Source organism: Trachemys scripta, chromosome 2 (genome assembly GCF_013100865.1).
Source record: "Trachemys scripta elegans isolate TJP31775 chromosome 2, CAS_Tse_1.0, whole genome shotgun sequence".
Classification (NCBI taxonomy): Eukaryota; Metazoa; Chordata; order Testudines; family Emydidae; genus Trachemys; species Trachemys scripta.
In genome coordinates, this window is record NC_048299.1 from 157,223,580 (window position 1) to 157,247,694 (window position 24,115).

General features: G+C 41.0%; 1 protein-coding gene across 2 annotated transcripts in view; it reads right to left on the bottom strand.

The window, feature by feature from the left end:
• The window catches only part of KAT6A (lysine acetyltransferase 6A), a 75,857-nt gene that overhangs the window by 17,223 nt on the left and 34,519 nt on the right, over positions 1-24,115 (bottom strand). For both annotated transcript variants that reach the window (XM_034762045.1, XM_034762046.1), the window contains 11 exons: positions 22,526-22,641; positions 22,246-22,327; positions 21,271-21,406; positions 18,923-19,239; positions 15,970-16,088; positions 9,122-9,237; positions 7,513-7,654; positions 6,889-7,050; positions 5,708-5,801; positions 3,411-3,642; positions 830-1,025 (listed from right to left, as the gene is read on the bottom strand). In XM_034762045.1, coding sequence (XP_034617936.1) covers positions 830-1,025; positions 3,411-3,642; positions 5,708-5,801; positions 6,889-7,050; positions 7,513-7,654; positions 9,122-9,237; positions 15,970-16,088; positions 18,923-19,239; positions 21,271-21,406; positions 22,246-22,327; positions 22,526-22,641 — 1,712 coding nt within the window. The remainder of the gene's footprint in view (positions 1-829; positions 1,026-3,410; positions 3,643-5,707; positions 5,802-6,888; positions 7,051-7,512; positions 7,655-9,121; positions 9,238-15,969; positions 16,089-18,922; positions 19,240-21,270; positions 21,407-22,245; positions 22,328-22,525; positions 22,642-24,115) is intronic.

Consider the following 24,115-nt stretch of genomic DNA (forward strand, 5'->3'; position numbering starts at 1 on the left):
AATAATCTTACACCAAAGCCTAGTATCTGTTAAACCTTGGAGGAAGTGGGATTTAAAAGCCCTTTTTCCAGCTATGGTATATGATCAAAGACAACAGAAGTAATTTTCTATAGCAATATAGAGTCAAGTGCATTTCATAGTTTAAATGCTATAGCAGTGTGCAATCAGCTTGTCAACAAGAGTAAGGTAATCTATTTGGGTCACTCCTCAGTGCTGTTACTGACGTGACAAAGTGCACTGCTTGAGGATATGATGCCCTCCTAGTTTCCCATTGCTTTGTGGGCAATGATACAAGGACAGAGTTATACTGGTTTGGTGCTCTTCACTGTGTATTTTCATACTGGCTAATGTCTTCTGCATTTTTAAGTGTAAACTTAACTTTGAATATATCTAGGTTCTCTAATGTTTTTCAAAAACCAAATATTATTTAAGGAAAAAAAAATCCATAGGAAAATTTCTAAATTACAACAACCTTGGTTCCATTTTTACAGGGTTTGGTCTGGGCATTTCTGTAGGTTAAAAAAAAATTAGTAATTGTTTAGTGACAGCAGTCCCTTTGTAATTTCCAACCACACTGCACCAGGATGGGTGCTACTTCCCTCCAGACTATGCCCCCTTTGGATTTCACTTTTCTGATCTGAAAATAGACAAGCAACCTAACCAAAATTCTGATGTCTTCTACCATTAAATAAAACCCCATAGCTTCCTATTTAAACTTCTAGACTTGAAACAAAACACCTGTATTGTCTGGGGAGGTACAAGAGCTGACTGAGTAGGACTCAAATGGCTATGGTCTACATAAAGAGAACAGATTCACTTTTACACTGACCTCTCTTTCCTTCTGGTGCTGCTCTTCATTTTCTCCTTCCTCAGTCTCTTCCTCTTCATCCTCAGAGACAACAGTGTTGGAAACTATAACAGGTGTCCAACGCAGACATTCTGGATCTACATCTACAGGCCGGAGATTCACCTGGAGCTTTGCCATATGATCCTGGATAAGTTTCTCCCGACGAACAATAACAAATCTGGGAATAGAGAAAAATCCTTCAGTCTGCCATACATGTGGTGCACGCTGTAGACACAGACAGAGAGAAACCGACGCAAAGCAAGAAGGACTCTGTACCCTCAATCGATGCCCATCATGTCAGGATTCAGGAAGGAAAGGTAACAGAGGACAGTCTGACAGGACAATATTTTATCATCTGAGATATCCTAAGACTGGGAGGGAGGGCATCTTCAGTCTTTAGAGCAGTGGTTCTCAATTTATTTATCATTGTGGGCCGCATATGTGGCCCACAAAGTATTAGCTGGGCTGCAGGCTGAGAACCACAGTGCCCCCCAGCTAACTCCCCCGCCCACCTAACCCCCTATGCTCAGAGACCCCTCCACAGAGTGGGCAGAGAGCTGGCCCACTCTGACCCCAGACCCTGCTGCATGGGGCACTTGGCTGCCTGGACCCCAGAGCCCACCCCACGGCAGGATTGCCTGGAGCCCGTCCCGCAGTAGGGCTGCCCAGAGCTCGCCCTGAGGCAGGGCAGCACGGAACATGGACCCCGCTGCACAGCAGGGCAGCCCGGAGCCTTTAGCACACACTTGAGTTGGGCTGCTGCTATGTGCTAATTGGGCCACATGTTCAAAGCAGCTGCTTTAGAGAGACAGCACTAATGTCTTTCCATTCCTTGCCACTGGTAACAATGATATTGTTAGCTACAGAGCAAACTGCAAGTTGAACATTACAACCTCATTTGATTTTAGGGGTAAATAGTGAGGTGGCAAAGTTTGCAGATGATACAAAATTACTTAAAATAGTCAAGTCCAAAGCTGACTGCAAAGAGTTACAAAGGGATTTCACAAAACTGGGTGACCAGACAACAAAATGGCAGGTGAAATTCAATGGTGATAAATACAAAGGAATGCACATTGGAAAACATAATCCCAACTATACACACAAAATTATGGGGGTCTAAGTTAGCTGTTTCCACTCAGGAAACAGATCTTGGAGTCATCGTGGATAGTCCTCTGAAAACATCTGCTCAATGTGCAGCGACAGAAAGAAAAGCTAACAAAACGTTAGGAACCATTAGGAAAGGGATAGATAATAAGACACAAAATATCATATGATACTATATAAATCCATGGTATGCCCACACCTTGAATGCTGCTTGCAGTTCTTGTTGCCCCATCTCAAAAAATATATATTATAATTGGAAAAAAGTAAAGAGAAGGGCAACAATGATTAGGAGTACAGAACAGCATCCATAGGAGGAGAGACTAAAATGACTTGGACTGTTAATCTTAGAAAAGAGACAACTGAGCTAAGATATGATAGAGGTCTGTAAAATCATGAATGTGAGGAAAAAGTGAATAAGGAAGTGCTATTTATTCCTTCACTTAACACAAGAACCAGGGGTCATCCAATGAAATTAATAGTCAGCAGGTTTAAAACAAAGAAAAGGATGCACATCACACAATGCACAGTCAACCTATGGAACTTGTTGCCAGGGGATGTTGTGAAGGCTAAAAATATAACTGGGTTAAAAAAAATATTAGATAAGTTTATGGAAGATAGGTGCATCAATGGCTATTAGCCAAGATGGTCAGGGATGCAACTCCATGCTCTGGGTGTCCCAAAGCCTCTGACTGCCAGAAGTTGGAACTGGATGACTAGATGGATCACTTGATAATTGCCCTTTTCTGTTCATTACCTCTAAAGCATCTGACCCTGGCCACTGTTGCAAGACAGGATACTGGGCTAAATGGACCATTGGTCTGACCCAGTATGGCCATTCTTATGTTCTTAGATGAGGGTTTTAAGACTGTGGGATTGGGTGTATATAAACTGGGGGAGAGGCAGCCTAAAATGAAGGGAAGGAAAGGGTGAGAGAGAGACACTCATTACTTAGGGTACATATCAAAGACTTAATGTTACTCAAGAACACAGTCAAAAGGTTAAGTCCCAACTACAAAAATATGCTTTAACTGTGTTCGGGGACATGAGTGTTATAACCTGACCTGGTCACTTTTATAATGTAAACAAGACCTTTGTTGCGGGACAAAGAGTACCTTTGCTCATGTGATTTTGAATGACATCGTACCATACCACCTCCCCAAAGAAATAGGAAAAGTAAAAAAAAAACAACAAAACACATCACTGCTATTGTGTAAGAGCTGATGGTATTTTACTTGGCTTTGATGTTCAGATTATATATTTGCCCTTCTCAACATTCACCCAGATTATTGGCATATTACTGTGTGATCTCTCCTGTTAATGCTGTCTGAGCAGTCAGAGCTGGCCCCTGGGGAGCAGGAGAGATGTTACACCACCCAAGTCTATGAATGTGATCCCTCCCACAACTCTATACAGCTGTATCTGGATCCCAGCTGGGAACCAGTGGGATTGCTATACTCACTGGTCCTTGCGGAAGTCAAGCATTCGCAGGTGATGCAGAGTGGAAGTGATGTCTTGAGGGCAGATTCCAGTGAGTTTGCTTAACTTTTTGATGCTGATTTGCTTGTCGTTTTGATGATAAAGGCACTCCAATATTACACTTTTCCAATAAGCCATGTATGAGAGACGGCCCAGATCAGACAATGGCTTCTCTGGGGATCCTGCTTGGCCCTCACGCTTTGATAGCAGATAGCCTAAGGAAACACAAAGCAACTTCTCACAAATACTGGCATACGTAGATACCAACTATTACATCCTATCCCAATGCCAACATTATACTGAAGTTTGTACAGTGGCATTCTTCCAAAAAAGGGATGGAAAGTGTTTGAAAACCAAGACTATATCCTGCATCTACAGGAGACACCGAATACTCTGTCAGATCTTTTCCATCTCTAACCTCCATTATTCTATAGTGCATTCAGAGATTTATAAACTGCATCCTGCTTTGATTACAGATTATGGGGGGAGGGATAGCTCAGTGGTTTGCGCACTGGCCTGCTAAACCCAGGGTTGTGAGTTCAATCCTTGAGGGAGCCACTTAGGGATCTGGGGCAAAATCAGTACTTGGTCCTGTTAGTGAAGGCAGGGGGCTGGTCTTGATGACCTTTCAGGGTCCCTTCCAGTTCTATGAGATAGGTATATCTCCGTATATTTATTTATAAGCTATTACCACTAGATGGCACAATCTGCCTATTTTGAACCTAGAGAGACATGATGGGTGAGATATCTTTTATTGGACTAACTTCTGTTGGTGTGAGAGACAAGCTTTTGAGCTTACGCTGAACTCTTCTTCAGGTCAAGAAGAATATAATGAGAAAGTGCCTTGGAACTGGTCTCTGGATATTGAGCATGCAGTTAAAGTGCAGAAAGCCTTCTAAATATCCTTTTCAAATTTATTTTAGAGTACACTAATATAGCAATTACAAAACAGTGAACTGTTACTCTATTGTTTTTAATCATTAATGAAAGACAAGAGGGAAAAGAAATATTTCATAACTGACTTCAGCCTAAAACAATAGCAACCTTCTCCTCAGAGCACACCCAAATATTTTTGTGCTTGTAAAATTGAATATTCAGGCACAAAACTTGATTAAAATGATGACTGGGGATTTCAAGGGGAAGCACGTATTTCCACCACTTGGCTGAACTAAAAAAAATCCAAAATTTTTCTTAAAAATATTATGTTGGGAAACTTCAGTTAGAGCCCTGAGCGTCTCATATTCTGGTACTGACCTAGAGAGCTCTAATGGGCCTAAAACTGCCTATCTTCCTGTGATATACTGCCATAGTTGTGATCAGAGGAGGCGAGGATGCTAGATATAACAAAGGCAGTGGCTGGCAGACAAGTCATTCCCTACCAGAGCCAGGGGCTCCCACTCCTAGTCTGAAATAACCCAGATTTGTTGACTTTCAGGGCATTTTGTATGGCCCATGTGTTTCACCTGGTCCTTGAAGAGAGTTAGGACTGGTCTACCCAGGGAAATTTATTGGCAGAACTATTCCAGTATAGTTGTACCACTATAACAACCTGTGTGGACACTAATTCTAGAATAAGAGTGGCCATACACGGAGTTACCTCAGTAGAACTAGAGTGGTATAATTATACCAGTATCGTTGTGCTGGTAAGAGCAGACAAGCTGACAGTGGAGACTGAGGAACTGACCAATGTAATGGGATGTTATTGTTTGTATTTAGAGCCGCTGGTCAGTAAGAGGAGCTGAATGAAATATGTTTTGAGTTCATAATTTTATATAATTGACAGAATGCTCAGAGCCTGTGTATAGGTGGTTTTGATTACTCTAAATCAAAAGATAAAATAAACAAACTATTATTAGCATCTGCTTGAGAAACTATAAGTCACTTAGTTTAGCTGCTGACAGTTTCAACAAGCAATGTAGTTTTAGGGTTTACTTTATTTCAGAAAGAACTACTGAAGTAGGGTAAGCTTTTGCCAGAAACTCTCCACTGAGCATCTCTACAGCTTTTGGCATAAGGCACTTATGTGGTAAACATGGGAATCAAAGGGAGAATGATGTATTTGTTTTCAGCATTTAGCTTTCCACCAGTTTAAAGAGCAGAGCCCAGAAGTCTGAATGTTTTTTTGTGCTCTCAGAACAGAGCTAATTCTGGAGAAGGTATTTCACCCAAGAAAGTTCCTGGATACCTGTACATCTGCCCCGTCTAGTCCCGTCTAAAAATATGAAAGGCCAAACAAATATGAAAAGATGAAAAAAATATGAATGTGAAAGTGATCCTTACTGAAGTCAATGAGGAATCTGCCATAGCCCTTACGCTGGTACTGGGGAAGAATCATTATACAGGAAACATTGTACTTCTGTTGGCAGTGCTTCTCCTGATAGAGAAAAGAGAAAGAAACTTGAAAAACAATGGTTTAGTGAGATAGAAAAGAAGCTGCGGTGTGTGAGCTAGTAATTAATCCTGAGCTAAAGGCTAAGAATGAAAGCCCCAGTCACAGCTCCTTGGGGACAGCAATGCGCATCAGCAAAGCATAGTCCCCAATGAGTTAAGATGGAACAGTACCAAGTCATTGTCATTACTACTGAAACAACCACCCCAAGAGGGTGAAAAGACTGAGACAGTGACATCTGCTACTTTCTTCAGCTTAGAAACAAAGATAAAAGTGACGGTCAGTGTAGGAATTTAAGTCCCCACCAGTCACTCAAAAGCACCAAAATGGAGGTGCTAAACACATTGAGATAGATTCTAATATCCAAGTAACATTGGTGTAAATCTAAACCAACCCAAGATTCACACCACTGTAACTGAAATCAAAATCCAAGTCATCGTGTGCTGGTCTAGAAGTTGAAAGATGACCATTGATTACAGTCACTGGGGTTTTTCTGTTTGGTTTTTGCTTTGTTGCTCTGATGGCTAGGATTGCAAGCAAAACAACTACTGCTGGGACAAAGAGATTTGAAAATGTAGCTATTTGAAATCTTATGTTTGGCTTCCTATGCTTGGCTTCTATATGGGAAACACGAAGACATTTTCAGCATCAGTGGAGTCTCCGCATTCCCAGCATACAAAATAAATGGTTTGAAATGAGGTTCAAATTGCAGACCAAGAAAAGACTTTATCTGCTGAGGAAGAGCTTAGATAGCTTTATGTGGGTAACAATGTTTACTTCACAAGCCGTTCTACCTATCACCATCAAGGGAATAGGAAGTCATTTAAAAACTTCTCCCTTTGAGCTGCTAAGTGCTGTACTAGTTCCTTTGAGGATATGCTCTGTTCAACAATATTAAGAGGAAATTTGGCTTTATTAGTTGCTACATGTCCCTGAATTCTTCATACACAGTCTAAGGCCAGGACTGCCACAACTAACGAAAGATGCTTTGACAACACTATATCTCAAACTGACTCAGAACAGGTCCAGCTCCAAGTCCAAGTCCAAAATTACTCCATGCTAAAATACTTACTTTTGAGAAATAGCCTACAAGATGGCAGCCCTTGACATCATTCTGTGTCAGCACATAAAAAAGAAATGGCTCCACATCATAATAGAGTGTCTTATGGTCCAGGAAGAGTTTTGCCAGCAAGCACAGGTTCTGGCAGTAAATGGTACTGACATTGCCATCAACCTTACAGAAATAGAGAACAAATGAAGTCATTACACTTATCATCATACAATTATCTGATTCTGTTGGATATCTCAATTTATTCTAACCCTCAAACATTAATGAAAGGATTTCCAGATAATGCATAGTGGCTCAGATGATTCTCAAAGTGGTAGGGTACACTTTGGGGGCACTGATCACTCTGTTATATTAATATATCAGCTTGAAGGATAAATTAAACCCCATTTATGGCTTTTAACATATTTTGAGGTTACTGATCTACCCATGAATTTAGCACTATGACACTCAGGGCTATCATTCACTTCTTCATTCTTTATAGAGCTGAATGATTTAAGGACAAAGAGAGGGCAAGATTTTTAAGGGTATATGAAACCCACATGATCTATATGAACGTTGTAAAGGCATCAGTGTCACATTTTAAATGACACAGGAAAGCAGCAGTTATCACTCATTTTCCTAACTTACCTCAAAGACTGAAATATTGTTCTTTCTGTAAATTTCATTGGCTGGAGGATGAAACCAGCCACATTTCTTCATGTGCTGCTGGAGGATAGTTCTACTTTTCATATACTTTAGACAGAATTCACAAAGGTACAATTTAGGTAGCCTGTAAGTAAAGGTAAAGAAAATCAAAATCTATAAATACATTGTATGCTTTTGCTTATTAACTATAACAAAAGTACTAAATTCCTCAGTCCTGCTAATACAGAACTTGAGGGAAAAGAAAATGATAAAAGCAGTCTCACTAACCAAACAACATAACCAATATCTGTTTCAGCCAAAAATATAAAATATACCTCAAGCCACCCCATTTCCTTATTCTATTGAATACATATTTTACATATATTCAGTGTTCCACGTACTGAGCTCTGCTAAAGTATGAAACAGTATCCAATAGAAGTGGTGAAGGTCCCACTGTATGTGTCAGCTAAAACTCTGGAGAAATACTGTACTGTAAGGAACAGTTCAGCATCAGGAGGTGGGTGGGGGTGCTAGATGAGGGCTTTGTAATTTTCTTTCCTTTCAATCTCTAATTTCTATGAAGCTTTTCTCTGTTCAAGTCATTCACTGTGATGGGGTCGATGGTGAGCCTGCTATTATTGACTTGACTCCAATTACTCTCTCCAGCGACAGCGTTAATTACAGTTATTTTAACTAATCCCTCAGCATTTGGAAGAGTCAGAATGATTTTTTATAGTGATCCCCGAGCCGCATGACTGGGTGAGAGAGGGTGTTTTGTGGTTTCAATCTTTCCCCTCTACAGTCTTATTTAAAGCTGGCCCACATTCTGAACTGACTTTTTTCTGAAGGTTGGACAGCTTGTGGTTTAGACAGTTTGCAAAGTTTTCACCGAATAGAAAACAATATAAAAGCGACCAAATAAATTTTACTGTCTCCTACTTGGTAGTCTCCTAGGTCAGGAAACAGAGAGATTTACCATATTTGTGTTTGATAAATGTGAGGCATTATGCTGATAACTGTAAATAAATATCTAGAAGCAAAAATAATTTAGCTATAGTTCATACAGTGTAATTTTAAACAAATTATTCTTAACAACTTTTCTGCTTATTTCTTTTCCCATCTCCTTCAAGAATATATACATACTATTTTGCAGCTCTAAATCAGATTATTTCAAAATTTATCTCAGCACAAACTTTAACAGTTTATATTGTAATGTAAAACTAAAACTAAAGAACTGATGAGACCTCAAACCCAGCTTCTCCAGTCATCTACATGTTTAAGTAACAATGTATTGCCAGATCACTTAGCTTGGGAGTGCTCTCTCCCCTGGGAACACAGCATCTCAACTCTCTGCATATCCATCTTATGATATCTTTCAAATGCATTTCTAATACTTGCAGTACATAGGGATGTGAGAGAATTTATCAATTTTTTGATTAGGCCTAAACAGACCCCAAGACACTCGTTTCATTATTTATTATAAACCACATATATTTAAATACTCTTTATATGCTAAAATTCCAGTTCACCAGCCTGGGATTTCTGCACCTGCCAGAGTAAATATCACACAATTTGTAAACACCAATGACAGTGAAGAGTTTGCACACTGTACCTTGAGTATTCCTGTGGGTATGGGGAGGAGTACCAGGTGTGGATTTCATACTTCCCAAACTCGATAACCGAAGGGCAGCGGACTTGTGGATCGGGGGGCCCCGTCACCCCTACTTTCTGTTCAAGAAAAAATATTTTTGTACATTAGCAAATCAAATACTCATCAGTTTCAGGAATACAGTGGTGATGGGGGGGCGAAGGGGGGGGAGAAATATGTTTATATCCATCTAGTCTGTCTTCCTCTACATGGCTCCATAGAGAAACAGAAAGATGCTGACATCTGCTTTTAAAGCCAGCAGCAATACCACTTACTCTTTATGTATGGCACCCAATTCAGAGACGGGAGGGCTAGCAAACATCTTCATGCCAATCAGATGTGTTTAATATTACCCACATTTGCTGCAGGTCACAGCCCCAGATATAGCCAGCACACAACAAACACTCTTATAAATCACTCAATCTAATCTTCTTTCAGTCTAGGTGCTTCTGTGTTCCCATCACCGCAATATCTAAGCAGAGAAATAGATAACTGGTGATGGTGTTCGGACATACACATACATATATCCAGTGATAAGGTATACCCACACACACCACATGCACTGCTGAGAGTTACAACAGTGGCAAACAAATCTCTATTTAGGGTGTGGTCACTGGTTTAGGATGTTACCCAAACTCCTATTTGCAGTTCCTTGTCTGAGTTTGCTGGTAAACATTCTCCAGGATATAAGCCTTGGAATCCGGGAATTGCACACCCTCTCCATTTTTTTTCAACTTGTCAGTCCATGGCCACATTACTTCAAAAAGCTCCAACACTCACATGGTTAAAATCCAAAGGTTTTCAGTGACTTTGCATTGTCACATGTCTCAGCCTGGACTGCATAGTTATTAATAAATGAGACCTCTTACCAGTAGGTTGTCAGATATTAATGTGAAGAGTGTCAGTGAAATGCCTATAAATAAATGTCTTCCAGTAGAATGAAATAGCTAAAAAGATCCTTGGCAATTGGGTTATGGCATGAGATGCTACCATCCCAAATCCAGATTTTTCTATTTAGTATAACTCTATCTGTTCAGGACTAATGCAGAAGGAAGGAAGCTCAGATTATTATTCATTCAGCTCCCCTAGGCATACACATTTGAACAAAATACCTCAAGATACAGAAAAGAGCAAAAGCCTTCTGTCCTAGAGTTTTATCTAAAAGCACCACATGGGTTAACCAGTAATGGAGGTACTCGGTTCATAGTTCCTTCCATTCTTACCAAGTCTAAGTTTTTTCAGAGGTCGACCAAAAAAATTTCAAAAATTACAGTTTGGTATCTGTGTATGATCAAAAGTTCCTCTACTTGAAAAAATGCCTTTTCCCCTCAGCTTATTGATTCCATAGGCCCTTCCCTTTTAGGAAAAGCCCTGGGGGGTTGTCCCTAATAGAAAGGGAGCTAAATGAAGGAATGACTTTACCTTCTTGTGGACAGTAAAAAGATTTTACTGAAAGACAAAAAAACCTGCGCTAGCTGGATTAAAACAACCTTTGGTGCTAAAAGCTAACTCTAGTGCTAGGCTAGTATTTGGATCCCATGGTGAAATGAAAGTGCAATCACCCAACACATTTCAGAATGGGATATATGCAACGTGAGAATTACACCTGTTGACAAAAGCTAATTTATGAAGAAAGGAGTAGGGAGCTTTTTATATCTATTCAAATCCAGTGAAGAATCTCCAAACACTGTATTCTGATAAGAATCTCTATTCTTGTCTAGTCGAACAGTACTGCATACTCCTCGTTCACTGCTCCTGAGAGCAACAATGCAGAGTTGGCAGTCAGTCCCAACACAATCATCCCAGGCATCACCAGGCATATTTCAAGGAAGAAGAACAAAGAGTAATGTGCACCTGTGGCAATGTCTCCTGCGTCTGTGCCCTCGCATCAGCAATCAACCTCTCCTCCAAATGAATGCCCAGTGTAAATGTGGAGACCCAGCTCCAGTACAGCTGCTTGCACATTGCAGTGGTCAGGAGAAAGCTCCCACCAAGAGACGTACTGAACAACTCGCAGGTTTGCTGCGGTCTGCCCCTACACTACTTCCGCCTCACGCACTTACAGATTCAGTCTCTTCCCTGTGCTACTTTATTCAGCTTGTGCATTTCCGTTTGCTCAGGTGCAGCATTTAGCTCAGCTCTACACAGGCACTCGCATCAACTGCATCTCAACCACTGTTTAACCCAATCCCTGCCAAAACCAATCCACAAGCTACTTCACTTTAAAATTACATTTGCCTTCACCAGATTATTTGCAATATCAAATACATTACATCTAAAGTTTGTTTTTCCAAAACTTGTTCCTTTTCTGGCCAGCAACTGTTTGACAATGGCATCTATTTACTAAATTTCTGTCCAAACTCCTGGAAGATTAGTTTCAGATTTTCATTTACTTTTCTAAGCCAAAATTCTCTGACTGAAAAAGCTAGTCCTTATGGCACTTTATTATGGGGTTGGATTTTTTGTTTTGTTTTTTAAAGTCACCCATGTAATAGTATCAGAAACAAGCAATTCTGTACAGTACTACTGCATTTGTGCTGGGATCTGAAGGGTTAATGGCTCTCATATTAGTTTGGTTTATCTCACTGCTGTGGTTTAGTGCAGACTTATCACAACTCATTATTCATTAACGCTCTTTGTATGTAGTGACTATATTTAGGTTGGGTTCATTCCAATTACTATGGAATAACAAAAGATAAACAAACAGAAGCCCAAATATCTGGAGTAAGAGGAACAACCTGCATAAGGATAGTTATACTTAAGGAAAGAGCAAAACTTGTCGTTTTAGAAGGAACAGATCATTCAAGACTGTGAAACCTATAAAAATGGACAGAATAACACAGAGGCCCCAGCCAGATGGTGATTTTATATAGGCTAATGCAATTTTTATATAGGAAAACAGAGTTCAGAGAGCTGGCAATTTCTCAACGAGACAATATTGAAAGCACAAGTACAAACTAACCCCATGCAAAGGAAAACTAGAAAGAATAGTAAGAAGCCAATATGGCTCCATTAGGAGCTTTTTAATGACCTGAAAATCAAAAAGGAATCCTACAAAAAGTGGAAACATGGATGAACTGCTAAGGAAGAGCACAAAAGGATAGCAAAAGTATGTAGAGAGAAAATCAGAAAGATTAAAGCACAAAATGAGTTATACCTAAACAAGAGAGATAAAAGGCAATACGAAGAGGTTCTTTAAATACATTAAGAGCAGGAGAAAGACAAAGGAAAGTACAGATCCTCTGCTTAACAAGGAAGGAGAGCTAATAACCTATGACATTAGGAAGGCTGAGGTGTTTACTGTCTATTTTGCTTCAGTCTTCACTAAAAAAGTGAATGATGACCACATACTTAACACAATCAATATTAACAACAGGGGGAAGGAATAAAAGCCAAAGTAGGAAAATAACAGGTTAAATAATATTTAGATAAGATAGATGTATTCAAGTTGGTAAGGCCTGATAAAATTCATCATAGGATACTTAAGGAACTAGCTGAAGCAATTTTAGAACTGTTCAAGAATCCATGGAGGATGGATGACGGCTAAGAGGACGGGAGACGGGCAAACATAGTAAGTATCTTTAAAAAGGGGAACAAAGAGGACCCAGGGAATTATATAACAGTCAGCATAACTTCGATAACTGGAAAGTTACTGGAACAAATTATTAAACAATCAATTTGTAAGCACCTGGAGGATATCAAGGTTATAAGGAATAGCCAGCATGGACTTGGCTAGAGCAAATCATGTCAAATCAACTTAATTTCCTTCTTTGACAAGGTTACTGGCCCACTGAATAGCGGGGAAAGCAGTAGATGTGATACATCTTGATTTTAGTAAGGTTTTTGACACAGTCCCACATGACATTCTCATAAGTAAACTAGGGAAATGTAGTCTAGATGAAATTACTAGAAAGTGGATACACAACTGGTTTAAAGACTGTACTGAAAAAGTAGTTATCAACTATTCACTGTCAAACTGGGAGGGCGTATTTAGTGGAGTCCCACCACAAGGGTAAGTCCTGGGTCCAATATTATTCAATCTATTAATTAATTAGTGGGATAATGGAATGGAGAGTATGCTTATAACATTTTCAGATAAGATGGGAGGGGTTGCAAGCAGTTTGAAAGACAGGATTAGAATTCAAAACAACCTTGACAAATTGGAGAATTGATCTGAAATCAACAAGATGAAATTCAATACAGACAAGTTCAAAGTACTTCACTTAGGAAGGAAAAATCATATGCACAACTACAAAATGGGGAATAACTGGCATGACAGTACTACTGAAAAGGATCAGGCGGTTACAGTGAATATAAGTTAATGTGATGCAGTTGTGAAAAAGGCTAATATTTTGGGAAGCATTAACAGGGATAAACATAAGACACAGGAGGTAATTGTCCTGCTCTACTTGGCACTGGTGAGGCCTCAGTTGGAGTACTGGGTCCAATACCAGGCACCACACTTTAGGAAAGATATGGACAAACTGGAGAGAGTCCAGAGGAGAGCAACAAAAACTATAAAAGGCTTAGAAAACCTGACCTATAAGGAAAGGTTAAAAAAAATTAGCCATATTTATTCTTGAGAAAAGATGACTGAGGTGGACCTGATAACAGTCTATAGGTATGTTAAGGGCTGTTATAAGAGAGTGGGGATCAATTGTTCTCCATGTCCACTGAAGGTAGGACAAGAACTAATGGGCTGAATCTGCAGCGAGGGTGATTTAGGTTAGATATTAGGCAACACTTTCTAACTGTAAGGATAGTTAATCTCTGGAACAGGTTTCCAAAAAAGGTTGCAGAATCCCCATCATTGGAGGGTTTTTAAGAACAAGTTGGACAAACACCTGGCACGGATGGTGTAGGTGTACTTGGTCCTGCCTCAGCGCAAGGGGCTAGATTTGTTGACTTCTCAAGGTCCCTTTCAGCCCTTCAGTTCTATGATTCTATCATCACCCTGGGCCAGACGCACTGGCCGCTGCTGGGGCAGTCTTGGGCCACGCTCCCCGAGCAGCAGCAGGAGTTTGGCTGTGGGAGGGGGCTCAGGGCTGGGTCAGTGGATTGGGGCACAGGAGGGGATGAGGGCTCCAGACGGCGCTTACCTCGGGGGGGCTCCCCGGAAGTGGCAACATGTCCCTCGGCTCCTAGGCAGAGGGGCAGCCAGGCGGCTCCGTGTGCTGCCTACGTCCGCAGGTGCCATCCCCGCAGCACTCCCAGGAACCACGGCCAATGGAAGCTGCGGAGCCGGCACTCAGGGTGGGGGCAATGTGCTGAGGCCCCCTGGCCACGCCTCCACCTTGGAGCTGAGGGGCATGACGCTACTTCCAGGGAGCCGTGCGGAGCCAGGTAGGGAGCCTGCCGTCCCTGCCAACCTCCTTTCTCCCCACCCACCCCACCCCCAATAAGAGTACCCCCAGGCCGCTCATCCCGAGAGTACTCAAGATTTAGTCAGGGGTATATAGTACAAGTCATGGACAGGTCACGGGCTATGAATTTTTGTTTACTGCCCGTGACCTGTCCATGACTTTTACTAAAAATACCCATGACTAAAACATAGCCTTACTAATGATGCTATAGGAATAACTGCACTACATTCAGTTACAGACAAACAGCATATATGGACAGAGGTACTGAACTAATCAGATGGGGCAGGGCAGTGCCAGACAGATACAAACCCCCAAAGCACTTAAGTATAAATTTTCTATTTCCTTAGGCCCAGATCTCTGAAACTTTGCAAAGAATGATTAAGGAGACATGCAGGAAAAAAATACTACTAAAATGTTCACAGATATTCCACACAAAGATAGTTTTACAGAGTAAAACAGACATTGTTTATATTTTTTTAGATCAGTCTCTCACTCACTCTGCAAGGGATCTTTCCCAGTTTGACCAAAAATACCTAAAAATATAATTGGAGAGACAAGGTGGGTGAGGTAATATCTTTTATTGGACCAACTTCTGATGGTGAGAAGAACAAGCTTTTGAGCTTACACACAAACTTTTCTTCAGAAGCTCTGTGTAAGCACGAAAGCTTGGCTCTCTCACTAACAAAAGTCGGTCCAATAAAAGACATTATCTCATCCACCTTGTCTCTCTCATATCCTGAGATCAACATGGCTACACCTACACTACATACAACAATAAAAATGTAATGACTTTTAAGTCCAATATCTCAAAATCTTCCAAAGCCAAAAGCTATGATGATCTCTCCTTTTCAATGCCAAAATATTTCAGATTCCTGCATTGCAAAATCTGAAATATCAGATTTTATCAAAAATGTGGTCACTGGACTACAGCTGAATCCTGACCATGTTGGGCTTCAGGCAGAGGCTTTTTTGTTTTGTTTTCTGTGGGTGTTTTGTTGTTTGCTTGGGGGGGGAGGGGAGGAGTGTTTGAGTGGAAGGGAGGGCTTCCTTATTTGCGGAAGAGAACATTTACCTTGCAGGTGATTGTTGGTTTTTTTTTAAATGATTGCTGGATCTTAGAATGTTAGAATAAGTCTCGGGGGGGTGCATTAGTGACTGGACAGAGGACAAGTAAGATGGTCAAAGGTGCATGATAAACAATAGTATAACTATAACATACATTATTTTAGAACATAAACCTCTTCTTCTCATGAATTTTTTGCAGTTTGTGAAGCTAATCAGCCACAGCTTTCATCCTCCTTGAATCAACTACCCATTACTATACATCCTCTCAGAAAAGGGCAATTAGCTGCTCTGACAGACTGATTCAGCAGTAGGAATTCTTTTTCTCCATGTTTTTATTTATAGCACAGGTTTAAGATTTCCCAGACACTAATAATTTGACTTTACCTGCAGCGCTTGCTCCTGAATATCTCGGAACAACTCCATATCTTTTTCGGTCATGACATCCTGGCTCCCAAGAAGCCGCTCCTCATTTTCCTGTTTTCCATCCCAGCCATCCTGATTGTCTGTGAATAAGAGAGAAATTTCTCACTGATCATTAGCAAAGCTATAAGTGCATTCTTTTCCTCTAGTAAGAAGAGACAACTGCATTTAGGCTATGTCTACACTAGCACTTTTGTCAGTAAAACTTATGTCGCTCAGGGGTGTGAAAAAAGACACCCCTGACCAACATAAGTTACACTGACAGAAGCACTGACGTGGGCAGAGCTAAGTTGACAGGAGATGCTCTCCCGCTGATATAGTTACCGCCGCTCGTTGGGGGTGGTTTAATTATGCCGACCAGAGAGCTCTCTCCGGTTAGCTTAGGGTGGTTACACGGGAGACTTTACAGTGGCGCAGCTGCAGCGGTACAGCTGTGCTGCTGTAAGGTTTCTAGTGTAGACATAGCCTTAGTCTCTTTGCCACATTTCTGATGGGTATGTTTTTGTTTGAGACCATACCAGAATAGATAGTTCTGGATTGATGGCCCTGAAAGAGATAATGCAAACATACTGGACCTGGTTAAATAGCTGGTCTCTTAAGCTTTCATGTTATTATAGTGACGTGCACACAATGAGAATTTAGAAACAAAGGAAATTACATATGGCTTACTGCCTATTTCTGGTAAGCAGGGATCCAGTCAGCCAAACATGGGCTTTCTCTGCGCCTCCCAAAACAGACTGAGCTATACACCCCTCAATATTTCACTACATGAAAAATCTGAGTGAAAGCTGTAAGGCTTGCATTTTGCATAAAGCACCTTTTCCCATCTTTTCACCAGCACCAGAGAAGGCATTTGAACTCCAAAGAGCCACAACATTCTTGGTTCAATATTCAAGTAACCGTCTCTGCAGCCACATCAGCAATTTAAATCTGCTTGCTGGGGATTATTTGAGAGTGGTGCAGATTACTGCACTCATCCCATCCCACAACCATCAAGTGCCCATTTTACACTTCCAAAGACAACCAGTCTGATGTTCATAATTAAGGATACAATTTGGTCACAGAGGTCACGAATTCCATGACTTTAACAGATTTCCATAACTTTTTCAGCTCTGGCTGTCAGCCCCGTGCATAGTGAGGCTCTGGCTTCATCTTCAGCCCTGTTGGGACCATACCCTGATTTTGTCCTTTTCCCCCCCTCCCCCCCATGATTGTTCTGTGAATTTTGCTTAATTTTACTGTGACAAAACTGTATCCATATTAATAATTATTGCTAAAGAGAGATTTCCTGCATGGCATTGCTGAATATTATCTACTGGTTGTAAAAGGGTAGTTAAAGTAATCTATGACTAAGTGATTAATCATCTTATTGGTTTCTGGTGCTTTGGAAAAGGGGATATTACTTGACATATAATATAGGAAATTACACAAGACTGAAAAGAGCATAAAAACTGTCACTTGATTTGCAATCCAGACTGCATTCTTTAGCTGAAAAAAGTGCTTGAAACTTGGAGACAGAGTGAGCGGAGTTAATGTTCTCCAGAGTGCCATCTAGTGGCATATAATGTGTTCAGGACTGCTCAAAGCAGGATCTCTCACATTCCAGAACAGTACAGACCTTCTACAGGTGGCCTATGCCACACAAAAGAAACTCACAAGGGTTCTTTCTATCATACAGGTTTGTTTTTAGTTACTCTGTTTCATACTTCCACCTCCCTATTTATAAGAAAACTTCTATTAAGTTAGTCCCTGCCTCCGAATCACTCACTCTTCCCAAACAATATTTGACATTACTTTACAGATTTCTCAGGCCACCCTTAGCCTCTTCCTTTTGGACTGGAACTGTATCTATCTATTTAAGTACTTCTTTGCTTATATATATAGGAAGCCAAGGTCTCCAGCTCACTTCCATTCTCCTATTCAATCATGACATCTATGCAGTGTTGTTGTAGCGTGTTGGCCTCAGGATATTAGAGACAGAAGATAGGTAAGGTAATATATTTTATTGGACCAACCCCTGTTGGTGAGAGAGGCAAGCTTTCAAGCTTATACAGAGCTCTTCTTCAGGTTTGGGAAATGGACTTGGTCTCACAGCTAAATACAAGGTGGAACAGATTGTTTAGCATAAGCAAATATCAGGGGTAGCCGTGTTAGTCTGTATCCACAAAAACAACAAGGAGTCCGGTGGCACCTTAAAGACTAACAGATAATCTGTTAGTCTTTAAGGTGCCACCGGACTCCTTGTTGTTTTTTTTAGCATAAGCAGTTAACAAACACTCCAAGGGACCATTCAAGGTGAAGTGACCCATTAATACCTCTCCAATCATAGGAGGGAAAGGAAAACAAAAACAAAAAGCAAACAAAAAAACTGGGGGAACCTGCGTAACACCTTCAAAAGACAAGCCTGGGAGCTTAAATTCATAACATTGCTAGATACTAAAAATAATGGACTGAACAGAGACACTGGATTTATGGTTTACTACAACAATCTATAACCCACTTAACCCCCCCTCCCCACTTCCTCCCCCGTTCCCTCTATGACTGGAAAGGTGTTAACTGGCCACTTTGCCTTGAACAGTCCCTTTAAATATGTCTTAACTACATATGCTAAACAATCTGTTCCATCTTGTATTTAGCTGTGACACAGAGTACATTTCCCAAACCCGAAGAAGAGCTCTGTGTAAGCTCAAAAGCTTGTCTCTCTCACCAACAGAAACTGGTCCAATAAAAGATATTACCTCACCTACCTTGTCACTCTATTATGATGTCTAATTGATTTTTGCACTTGAATCTGTTACTCTCTAGATCAAATTTCCACCATCTACCAGCTCTTATCTGTTCAATATCTTCTACCTCCGTGAACCTTTTCCTGGCTTAAAAGAGGCTGCCTTCACTGGCAAGGGGACAGATCCTTTACCTGTGGGCCAGTCTGAAGTGCTAGATCTTCTGGTGCCCTTTTTCCTGATCCTATATTGCTGAGAATAGTCCACCATTTCCCCGCGAGCTTTCCGCCCATCAGGGGAGGGGGTGAAGAATTTGGTAAGGCCATCAATGAGCCCTTTGGTTTTCTTGTTAAATTTCAAGGTGGTACTGCCGTCTCTGCAGAAGTCCAGGGCCTCTATCCGTTCCAGGTATCCTCCTTCTGCTGATGACGCTGACTGGCTGGATAGAGTGATCTTGCGCTTCCGGCCCCGACCAGGGCCAGTTCGAACTTTACTGAAGGTGCCTTTCGATCTAAAGAACCAGTAGGCGAAAAAAGGGCCAGTCAGTAGATGTGGCAGAGAGAGAGAGAGATTTAGGTAAGGTAATAAACTGGTTTAACATCTATGTACCATACCAATCACCATGGTATATAGACATCAACTGCACAATTCAATAAGTGGTAATCACAGGCCTGTTTACTGCATGACAGTCTAGGCCTAAGTTGCACAGCAAAATTCCTAGACTATTCCTGCTTACTGGAAATTCTCTAGCTGATTCATTTAAATATAAAAATGTAGGTTTTTACTGAATGAAAAATGAAATTGAATTATACAATCTGTACAGCAGCCACAGTATTAGTATTGTTCATGTATCAGAGGGGTAGCCGTGTTAGTCTGAATCTGTAAAAAGCAACAGAGGGTCCTGTGGCACCTTTAGGACAAACAGAAGTATTGGGAGCATAAGTTTTCGTGGGTAAGAACCTCACTTCTTCAGATGCAAGTATTGTTCATGTTAAAGTCAGTTTATTTATGCTGTCCCCACATCTTCATATTTTGATATGCCAAAGATTTTATATTGCCAGCACAACTGCATTGTAGAAAGCATCAGGAAGAAGCTGAAGGCTTTGACAGCTGAGCAAACAATTAAGAACTGTGGGATATGCACATTAGCTGGCTGTTTCTGCTAAAACAATCACCAGTGAAAAAATTAAGAGTGTTGAGATTTAAACTGTCATCTTTTAGGTTTTAGACTTAAAAACCCATTGAAATGGATAAGGCAGTTCATGCTTCTCAGAGCTATTGCTTCAGAATGTCTGTTGACTCAGGCAGACATCAATGAAACAACTGCTATTTTCTTCACAGGTTTACTTTGCAACCTAATGTTATGTCTACACAGCAAAGAAAAACTCAGGCTCACGGGACTCTGGCTGCAGGGCTATTTCATTTAACCACCCCCCCCTCCATCCTGTCCCCTCCTCCAAGGTCTCAGAACCTGGGTTCCAGCCCAAGCCTGGAAGCCTACACAGCTATGAAACATCCCCGCAGCCCAAGCCAGAGGTGGCTGGCATGGGTCAACCGCAGGTTTTTCTTTGCTGTGTGGACATACCCATAGAGGCTAAAGACATGGTTTTTTAAATGCAAGCTTGATATCTGAATTTTGCAGCTAAGTTTGCAGTCATGAAATTGTGAAATACACATGACCTGCCTTTCTGGTACTCTATTAGGTTTTAGAGTGGTCTCATCTAAGCCCATTATGTTGTAGGACTTCCCACTACAATGAAGGAACAAAAGAGAATGCTCCCTCCACTGACCTAAGCATCAGTGCCCCTTTAAGACCCTCACAAAATATCACCTCGATGGGATGCTCATATTCATCCGCTTCTGTTTCAGATTTCTCATTAATTGTGGCAATGTATGTAACCTACAACTTTTCTAACTCCCAGCAATATTTCCAGAGGACTATAGAGTGCAGCTAGCCTACGTTGACAGGAGCAGTGCCATGCTGCAATAGAATCCTGCTGTAAACCAGCAAAGCTAGTCTGAAGTAACAATCTAAATACTTTAAATCTAAACATCTAGTTACGGCAAAGGGAGAAAGAAGAACTGAACAAATGCCCCAACACTCCTTGACTGTACACAGTAGTCTGAGAAATTAAATTCTGTGTAAAACAGTTAATATTAGTACTGTGGAAAAATTATGTACTAAGGGTATGTCTACACTTAAAATGTTACCGTGGCACAACTGCTTCAGTGTAGACACTACCTACACGGATGGGAGGGATTCTCCTGTCAATGTAGGTAATTCACCTCCCTGAGAGGTTGTAGCTAGTTTGACAGAAGAATTCTTCCATCAATTTAGCGCAGGGGTTAGGTTGGAATAACTACATCTCTCAGGAGTATGGATTTTTCACACCCCTGAGACATAGCTATACCAATATAAGTTCCTAGTGTAGACCAGGGCTAAGAGATATTCACCCTAGGTAGGACACTAAGCCCCCCACAGAAGGCCCATTTATTCCCCCTCCCCTGCACTCACTTTCCTTTTCTCCTTAAAGCAACTTACGTTGTGTTTTGGTTCTTTAACCTGTTTTTGGGACGTCCTATTGGGTTGGCATAGCGTCGTTTTATCTGTGCTGCCTTCTTGTGTAGAAGTTTTCTTCCTTTCTTCCGTGGCCGGCATATCTGACATATCCACATACCTGTAAGACACAAAGCTTCATCACGGATGGAAGGAAAAAATTGAGGCAAGAAAGAGTACAGGTCCCTTCCAGCTGGAGGGAAGAACAATCTGACAGATCCCCATTACTATAAGATTGTAAGAAAACTTTCTGTCCTAGCAACCTAAACTCAAATCCTGTCTTGGTGGAAGCACTCACTCCAGAAAGGCTCTATAGGTAAGTTTTTAAGCATGCTTCCTGCAAGTACAGAGGAGCCCAGGCATCAGATTATTAGAAAAATAGTACAGAAGGACATCCATTTAATGAGTTCCTACTGTACTTAAGGATAGTGCCTCCAAACTAGGTGGAGACATCACCACACCACGTGGGAAGACTTCGACAGACTTCCCTTATACATGGCTTTTGAGTTATGAGAAGAACAGAATAAATTGAGCTTATGCTCCAGGAGCTACTAACTACACAAACAGAAATATCTGCTGCCACTTCAAGGACCGCATATCAGTTTCTTTCTTCTACACAAAGCTACTCACTCACCCAAAGAAGTTGATAATGATAATCTGCTACCATAACCTCCATCCCCTCAGACCTCTGAAAACTTTTAAACCAGGATTTAACATTCTGATTCTTTCTATTGAAAGCAGGAGAGGAAGAGAATAAAGGATTCTCATCTGCAGGTTACATGAAGTACAGATTCTCCTTGTGCTATGGCTTTTAATACCTGAAAAGTGGTGCAATGAGTGAGATAAAGATGGGTAAGGAGGAGAGGGGAATTCTCTTATTTTCTGATATGCCAATACATTCAATTCACCTCTCCCCCAACATCTCTTTTAATTCCCCTATTTGTTACACAGAGTCCTCACCTTTCGGCATCCTGGTGAGAGGTGGGTCACAGCACTCCATGTGAAAACCTCGGTCACATGAGTCACAAAATAGCATATTATCCTGTGGAAGAGACAGATCTGGTTAGCTTCACACCAGAGGACTGCATCAGGTCCAGCTCTCAGTTACCACTGATCCCAGACAGGCTATGTCAAGTTCCCAACCATAAATGTATACAGTACTGGTTAGTTCGGAGTCTCACTAGGTAACCAAAGATAAGCCAAACAGAAGCTGTAAATGTTTGGTTCCAGAAGTACTCACTGCATTTTTGCCCTGATCTCGACAGGAACTGCAAGTTTTGCACTCAATGCACTGCCATCGTAAGGCCTTCACTCGAACTGTTAGCTCTGGAGAGAACTTCAAACAGGACGGATGACCTATGAAAAAAGAATAGATAACCCCAAGGAAGCAATTCTGCTGCTGTCACTGCTCTGGGACATACATAAGGAGGTCTAATTAGTCATATCTTTCACATACAGTTTCAGATACCCAGAAGCTCCTTCTATTTCAACACAGATCTCACCAGGACTTGGTACTCCAGCTCATACTTACTTACAGCTCAAAATCAGATACATTGCATGAAATTTAGCAGCCCCATTCCTAGTTGAATACATTTGGACTTAACTGAAGAAATTTTTGTGCATTGATTTACTCTATCTTTTTTAAAGCTAAATTGTCCTTTGTATATCATTTTGAACACATGAGCAGATGACTCTCTTGTGAGGTTTCTGTCTAAAGTGAACTTCTAACTTGATATTTTTTGTAGTCGTTTGTAACTAATTTTAGATCAGAGCCAGACTGCAGGCACGTTATAACTACATAACAAAAAGGCTGTCCCTACCACCAACAATTTACAATCTAATTATAGGACAAGGTACAACAGACGGATACAAAGAGAGAGGGAGCACAAGGAAAAAATGAGATAGTAATGGTTGCTAAGTTAAGCAGTGGTCACAGTACATCAGCTACCTAGCCACTGTCAAGTTTTTTGCAGGCATCATGGCAGAACAGTTTTAAGGAGGGATTGGCAAGGGGACAATGAGGTGGCTTTGTAGATGTTTATTGGGAAGTTCTCCCAGGCATATGGTGCAGCATGAAAGAAAAAATGTCAAATAAGCTGGGTTAACAAATGGACAATGAATGCTGGCATCACTGGTGGTAGAGGAAATAGACTATAGGCGGTGAAGTGAAGATAAGTAGTTTGCATTTGATGTCGTGTAGAGAAGAAATAGCAGTGAGTCTGAAAATTGATGTTTGCAGCAAGCGTTCTGAATGGATATATATGAGGCAAGATAGGATTAGTCAAACTCAGAGAGGAGGAGGTTGCTATAGACAAGATACGAGATGAGGAGAACTTGGATAAGAATTTTTACTGTGTGGATGGAGAGGAAAGGTTGGATCTTAGAGAAGTTATGCAAGAAAAAGTGGCAAGATTTAGAGTGGCCATTATGGTCAATGAGAGAGCTGATCCAGTGCTGCAGGTAAAATGAGGTGAGGGCAAGGAGATGAGCAGCTAAAGGATCAAGTGAGTCATCAGCATAGAACAAAGACACAGAGGATGACTGTGGGATACTAAGATGAGAGACAGAGACAGATTTTGGAGAAGTCCTACAGCATGTTGTTATACAGGAGGTTGGACCAGATGATCACAATGGTCCCTTCTGGTCCTGGAATTGATAAAGAGACCACTGTGATCATCTAGGCAGACTTCCTGTGTAACACTGGCCATAGAACTTCCCCAAAATAATTCCCAGAGCAGATCTTTTAAAAAATATCCAGGTCTTGATTTAAAAATTGCCAGTGATGGAGAATCCACCATGAGTCTTGGTAAATTGTTCCACTAGTTAATTA